The sequence below is a fragment of the Pundamilia nyererei genome, unplaced genomic scaffold (assembly GCF_000239375.1).
Source record: "Pundamilia nyererei isolate P.nyererei 1_Seehausen unplaced genomic scaffold, PunNye1.0 scaffold00359, whole genome shotgun sequence".
NCBI lineage: Eukaryota > Metazoa > Chordata > Actinopteri > Cichliformes > Cichlidae > Pundamilia > Pundamilia nyererei.
Window position 1 is genome coordinate 145,657 of NW_005187760.1, and position 7,605 is coordinate 153,261.

At 39.4% G+C, this 7,605-nt stretch overlaps 1 protein-coding gene across 1 annotated transcript in view; it reads left to right on the forward strand.

The window, feature by feature from the left end:
* vegfc (vascular endothelial growth factor c) overlaps nt 1-7,605 on the forward strand; it is a 112,234-nt gene that overhangs the window by 66,631 nt on the left and 37,998 nt on the right. Inside the window, exon 4 of the mRNA XM_005752433.1 lies at nt 1,727-1,866. Within this exon, the coding sequence (XP_005752490.1) occupies nt 1,727-1,866 (140 nt within the window). The remainder of the gene's footprint in view (nt 1-1,726; nt 1,867-7,605) is intronic.

The following is a 7,605-nucleotide window of genomic DNA, read 5'->3' on the forward strand; positions in this document are numbered from 1 at the left end:
TATATATATACATTATACTATATATAATGTAATAACTGAAATAACACAAATTCAGATTCCTTGCTTACATTGTCAGAGTCTGCAATCAAAAATACTTTTTTTGTGATTAAAGATGTATAAAAAATTCTAAATAATGCAAATGCTTTGTTAAACCTTTGAACTAAAGCTGAAATTCTGCACTTGTTTGCAGAATCTGCACATCTTTGATTGGATTAAAATCCACTGTTTTGATACAAAAGGCACAATTTAATAAAAAATGTCATTGTTCAAAAGCTGAGAGAACAAAATGTTTCCTTTACAGAAAACATTTTTTTGCTCTTTTTCGCTCTCTTGTAAAAAATTAAGAAGCCATTCCCGCTGTACAAATTGTGGCTGTGGAATTGGTATCTTAAAATTGTCCACTACGCCCTTCTCCACACATTGAGCTTTCATACTGCATAATCAGAGCAAATCTTATTTTAAAATGCCAGTATAATTTGCACTTGGCCCCTCTTTCAGCCAGTGAAAACTAACATCTTATTGCTGTTGTCTTCTCTCGGTCAAATTGCAACTTTGTGCATTGACCAGGCAAAAGATGTTATACAGATACTTCACTGTATTCACTGAATCATATATATATTTTTTTTTTAAAACACTACAACTGGCAGTGTAGAAAAGTACTTACTGGTAACTGGGTATGCTGTACCAGAATGCTCACCAGATTGACTGTTTAGCAAAGTAAAGCTGGCTAAACTTCCTCACTCAGAATCACACAATGCCACAATGAAAGGAAGTTTAGAGGAGATTGGGGATAAGGTGATGCAAATGCAGTACCAGTCAAAGTTTGGACAGTTCTACTCATTTGTACTCTGTGATTTGATACATGATATATATGATATACTACTATATACTGAGAAAAAAGTGATCCAAACCAAACTACTGGTAATGAATTGAAGCCAAATTTTCTTTGGTGATCTTTGTAGAAGCAGTAGAAGCACTGCTATAGGGAAATCCAAAGTGGCCAACCGCAGGTGTTACAGTCTAAATGTAATGTTCTTGATCTCTCTTGGCTGACTGAAATGTGTTTGTCTTACAGTGCCCAATGTGCTCAGCATTAATGCACTTGAAATCTGAGGTGTATGAAAAAAGAATTCAGTTAACTGTGATCTGCAACCCACTAGGATCTAGCTGTGATATTTTACACACTTAACCTTTGATGTGCAAGTTTAAGTGTGATGGAGCAGCTGAACAGACTATATTTGGGAGTGAAGGATGACACTGATTGACATTTGACTGGGTGGTAAATCCATTTGAGGGTTACCTACGCCACTGGAGCCTTGAATGTTCACTAGCTACCAAGTGATGTCTGGCAAGCAAATTATTTTATAAGTGTATGGGGCTTTAGACTTTTTAATTCATTTTCAAAACACATAAACCATATGTAACACAGCCTAGTTATTCTCTAGTTATATTGTGATCCCCAAACTAGTAAAAGAAAAATAAAGCTAATAGGTGTTAGGCCTTAGACTATGTTTCCATTCCTGAATAGTTGTTTAGAAAAGGCCCTTATCTTCTCAGTGAGTATAGACCATTACCATAGTAGCTATTTCACATTGTAATGTACCATTGTATTGACTTTTTTGAGATACTCTCCTTGACAAATTGATAGGATGTGCATTGCTATTTTTACAGTGCATATCAATATACATTCTTTTAATTCACGTTGCTTTTTTACAACTCTTTGCAGCTGTTTGAGATCAGAGTGCCAATCACCCAAGGGACGAAACCAGTGACCATCAGTGTAGCCAACCACACCCAGTGCAGCTGTCTTTCCAAACTGGATATCTACAAGCAAGTTCACAGCATCATCAGAAGAGCATTGCCTGAGTAAGTCTCTGTCAATGTACATACACAGATTAGCTGTATGTGCTAATTATCACAAGATCTGACTTAATAACCCGGCGCACGCGCATATGTGTGTGTGTGTGTGTGTTTGTGTGTGAAAAGGAATAAAACAGCCTTTGCTTTTCCAGTGGTGGTTTCATTCTATTATGACGATGGTTGGTTCCTGGACTGTGTGTATCTACAGCAGGTGTTGCAATTCAACACATTGCAAATTTTTCAATTCAATTCAATTCAACTTTATTTATATAGCGCCAAATCACAACAAAAGTCGCCTCAAGGAGCTTCATAGGTACAGAGAAAAACTCAACAATCATATGACCCCTTATGAGCAAGCACTTTGGCGACAGTGGGAAGGAAAAACTCCTATATAACAGGAAGAAACCTCCGGCAGAACCAGGCTCAGGGAGGGGCGGGGCCATCTGCTGCGACCGGTTGGGGTGAGAGAAGGAAAACAGGATGAAAGACATGCTGTGGAAGAGAAACAGAGGTTAATAACAGATATGATTCAATGCAGAGAGGTCTATTAACACATACTGAGTGAGAAAGGTGACGGGAAAGGAAAAAGTCAATGCATCATGGGAATCTCCGGCAGCCTACGTCTATTGCAGCATAACTAAGGGAGGATTCAGGGTCACCTGGTCCAGCCCTAACTATATAGAATAGAATTAGAATAGAATTCAACTTTATTGTCATTGCACATGCACAGGTACAGGGCAACGAAATGCAGTTTGCATCCATCCAGAAGTGCTTTAGTGATATAGATATATTACAATATATATTAGCAATAGTATAGATATGTAAGTATATTACAGAATGGGTCTATTATGGTACGTTATAATGTACACGGTATGAAGTATGTTGTGAATATTCTATAACTATAGGTATGTACAGGCTGTAGTGAGTACAAGCTATGAACAGGATATAAATATGAAAAACTATACAAAATATGAAATAAATAACTTTACAGAAATCTGAGATATACAGCTATACAGAAATGGGGACTATGCAAGTTGTAAACAGTTGTAGGGTTAAAAATTATCGTATGTACAGAATGATTATTTACAGAGCTATACAGTAGAGCGCAGTTAAGATAAGTGAGATATGTGGATAATTTCTACAGAGGCTATATAAAGTGCTATATGCTTTAGCAAAAAGGAAAGTTTTAAGCCTAATCTTGAAAGTAGAGATAGTGTCTGTCTCCCGAATCCAAACTGGAAGCTGGTTCCACAGAAGAGGGGCCTGAAAACTGAAGGCTCTACCTCCCATTCTACTTTTAAATACTCTAGGAACAACAAGTAGGCCTGCAGAGCGAGAGCAAAGTGCTCTAATAGGGTGATATGGTACTACAAGCTCATTAAGATAAGATGGGGCCTGATTATTTAAGACCTTTAACCTTTTCTAGGTTAACTATGGCATTTGTATGTTCCTGTGCTTATACCTGCATGATACATGCTGGGATTTATGACCAGCTGACCCTTGGAATTCTCTTAGCAAGTTCTTCTTGCCAGTTTGTGTCCTCTGAAAACACTGCTGTTATAGAATGGAATAAAATGGCAAATAATTTAACACAAATCCGCATATTTACAGTGACAAATGTTTTTTACTTTGTTCAGCCAAGTGTGATCTACTTAGGTGCAGAGAAAGTGGCTTACGCTGTGGAGCATTACCTGAAACAGAGGTGTACTTTTCATATTGGAAACGATTGACGGTGAGAACTAAGATTTCTTCCATCAATCCATCCATCTATTTTCTGCTGCTTATCCAGGGCTGGGTCGTGGGGGCAGCAGCCTAAGCAAGGACCTCCCTCTCCCCAGACACCTCCAGGCATTCCCAGGCCAGCTGAGAAAGGTAATCTCTTCAGCGTGTCGTGGGTCTGTCCCATGGCCTCCTTTGGTGGGGCATGCCCGAAGCACCTCATCCAGGAGGGATTCTAGTCAGATCCCTGAACCACCTTGACTGGCACCTTTCCATGTGTAGGAGTTGTGAATTTGCTCTAAACCACTCTTGGATGGCTGAATTCCTCACCTTCTTTAAGGGAGAGCCACCCTTCGGAGATAGCTTATTTACCACCGCTTGTATCCAGGATCTCATTTATTGTGTTCACCAGATCTCAGTACTCAGATCTTGTGATAATAAGCTAGGCTAGGGTAGGGTTTTGCTTTTTTACACTCATCTCTTCCCTTAATTACAATAACCTGATGCAATGTCCTCATCACTGCAGCCGTAGCCCCAATCCACCTGTCAATCTCCTCTTCCTTTCTCCCCTTAATCAGTGCGAGCTGGAGGCCACCAACTGATGAACCCAGCAGAACCACATTATCTGCAAAATTAAAGACAATATTCTGAAGCCACTTGGCCATCTACCTGGATATGCCTAGAAATTCTCTATGAACAGAACTGGTGTCAAAGCGCAGCCCTCACTCGGTCCAACATCCACCAGAAATGAGTTATTGCTGACAATGTGGACCAAGCTCCTGCAACAATTACAGAGCTCAAATGGCTAATAGCAACAGGCCAGACACCCCATGCTTCCCATGCTCCTCCCACAGGATACTCCATGGGACCAAATTGAGTGCCTTCTCCAAATCAACGAAACACATGTAGAGTGGTTGGGCAAATTCACACACAGTCTTATATATCCTTGAGAGGATAAAGAACTAATCAAATGTTCAGCAACCAGAGAACAAAAATCGCATTGTTCCCCCTTTATTTGAGGTTCGAAAGATGGATTAACATTCCTCTCCAGTACCCTGCCATAGACCGTCCCAGGGAGGCTGAAGAGTATAATTTCCCTGTAGTTAACCCTCCGATACCCCATCCTAAAGATGGTGACCACCACAGCAGTCTGATAATCCAGAGGAACCACTCCAGAGTGCCACATGATGGAGTAGAGTTGCGTCAACCAGGACAACCCTGCAACATTCTGAGCCTTCAGAAACTGTATTGACAGAAACCTCATTCACCCCAGAAACCCAAACACCAATGAGTTGTTTAACTGCCTCAATGATTTTGCCCTAGTGATGGGCAAGTCTTCCCCCTCATCCCCATACTCCCTTCCACCGCCCGACTGTCTTGTCAGTTGAAGTCAGCAACATCCCACCTACACTATACACCATGTGAGTAGAACACCTCTTTCCCATCCTGAGTCTCCTGATGGTTTGCCCAAAATTGTTTTGAGGCAGGCTGAAAGTCTTTTTCCTTGTCTCACCAAACTCCTCCCTCACCTGGGGTTTGGTTAAACTATTACTTTAGCTGCATTCCGCTTGGCCTGCTGGTCCACATCTCATTTAGGAATTACCACCACGACAGGCACCAACCAACTTGTAGCACCAACTCCTTCGCAGCAGCCTCAAACAGAGGTGCAGAACATAGTTCATTTGGACTCAATGTCCCCAGCCTCCCTCAAAATCATTTTAAAGTTCTCCTGGAGAACATTATATCAGAATTTTTTATTTAATGTTCATTAAATGTTGTTATTTGTTTACATATTATATTATATAATAAATTGGCTAAATGCACACATATAAGCCAAAATTATGACCACTAAACGGTGGGGTAAGTTACTTGTGCAGTCTGCATATGTCCAGTCACATGCAAACTATCATTGTTCACTGAACAAACTGCTCTCCCTCATGGACAATTCATCTCAACCACTCCATTCAACACTACTGAGCCATCAGAAATCCTTCCCACTTGTGATTTAACCCTGCTACCAAAAAGAACACCTCAGGAAATCATTCCCACCATTCTCTGTAAAGCTGTAACATAATTCTTCTTTCTGTGACAGGCATGCCACAGAAACGTATGCCCGACAGAACACACCTGTTAGGCAAATGTTTTCACACATACTTTTTCATACATGTAGTAATAATAATAATAATAATGTATACTTTATTAATCCCCATGGGGAAATGACTTGTTTTTCTCTGCATTTGACCCATTCACTCAGTGAAGCAGTGGGCAGCCACTAAGCAGGCACACAGGGTGCAGTATGTAGGGACGGTACCTTGCTCAGGGGTCCCTCAGGGTAGCCGTTCAGTGGATTCGAACCCCCGACTTTCCAATCATGGGGCGACCACTCTACCTACTGAGGTATCCCTGCCCCCATGTATTTCTGCATTATACCCTTTTGCAGTTGTTTCTTCTTTATGGTATACATATTATGTGTTAATGCAATTTGCACTGCTCGGTTGCACTCCTACCTTTTACTCATCACTCAGGAAAAAATTGTCATAGTATAAGGCCTATAGCACTTGGAATGTGGCGTTTATTTATTGTACACTGTACCATTTTTATTCTTTATCATGCTATGGTAACAGAAAAATGTATCTATGATTGTCATGTGTATGTTTTTTAAAAGACAGTCACTTCTAGTCATAGAAGTGACTAGATGACAGAAACCAGCATGACAATTTACCTGCTAGGAAGCCTTTGGACAAAAGTTTGCCCCACTGACTACCTCCTGCCTCAAAATATGAACTCTAGCCTCTTGAATTCCATATCCTGCAACCACATTTCCTGTGCTAAAACAATACTTACAAATTTGTTTATTTAGAAGGAATAAATAGTAATTGTGTTAATGCCAGAATCTAAGACAATGAACCACCACAACAGAGGCTCTAATGTGCTACATGTAATGTGCAAAAATCTCAATGTATTTGCACCCATTCAAACAGCCCAAACAGTGGAGATTGGTGGACTGTTTCTTTTACAACTCCATAAAAACAAGATCACTCTCATAATCAGGAGAATCAGAATCAGAATCAGAATACTTTATTAATCCCGAAGGAAATTAGGGGTATATTTTCAGACAAAACCTAAGCCATTGTTTATCTCTATCTAAAGACCAAAAGATAGTTTAGGATCAGTTTTTGGTACATTCCATGGTCATTTCACCTGTGTCTTTCTTCATCCGTTTGAATCTGTATTTTTACTTTGCCACATGACAAAGCCGAAAGAGAGATTGGCTCAAGACAGCCAACCGGAAAGCTTGGCTTATAAAAAATATTGCTAAGCTCCATGATCCACCATTGCTGTAAAAACAATGGTCCATTGGCGTAAAAAAATTTGATGAACTTTCAGCAGCTCTGGCTTAGAAATAAAGAAATGCCATTTCCTTAAATCCATTTGATTCCAAATTACAATGCAGAAATGAGAGAAAATCACCCAATTGCATTAACATAGCCTTACGAGGCTTTTTAAAATATGAGCTGGTAAATGACTATCTTGACTGTTTCTTTGTCTTGCCTAATACTTGTTATAATGTGCTTATTTTTGTTGAAAAAAAAATAAGAAAAGACACTCAGTAAAGCCGCTACTCCTCAATGTCAAACAGGAGCCAGTAGAGGTGGTTTAGGCATTTGAGACCTCCTGGAGACCTCCTGAGTAGTGATGATAAATTCGATTCTTTTTACTGAAACAAGTTTGAATAAGTCACTTACCAAAATGAATCGTGTTTTTTGAGTCACTTGAGTCACTGAGTCAGTTGCCCAGAGAGTGCAAAAAATTTACATTTTCACTCAAACTTAATTTGGTTCTCTTTTCATGTATATCCTACTGCTAAGATGATTGAAAAAGAAAAACAACTATTTTTATAGAGCAAAAAAGAGCAAAAAAATTTAGATTTCTACAGGGAAAATGTATTTTATTTATTTTTATTTTTATTTTATTAGTATTTTCCTCAAATGTGTCAAATATATATTTTCTCATCTAAATGTCCAC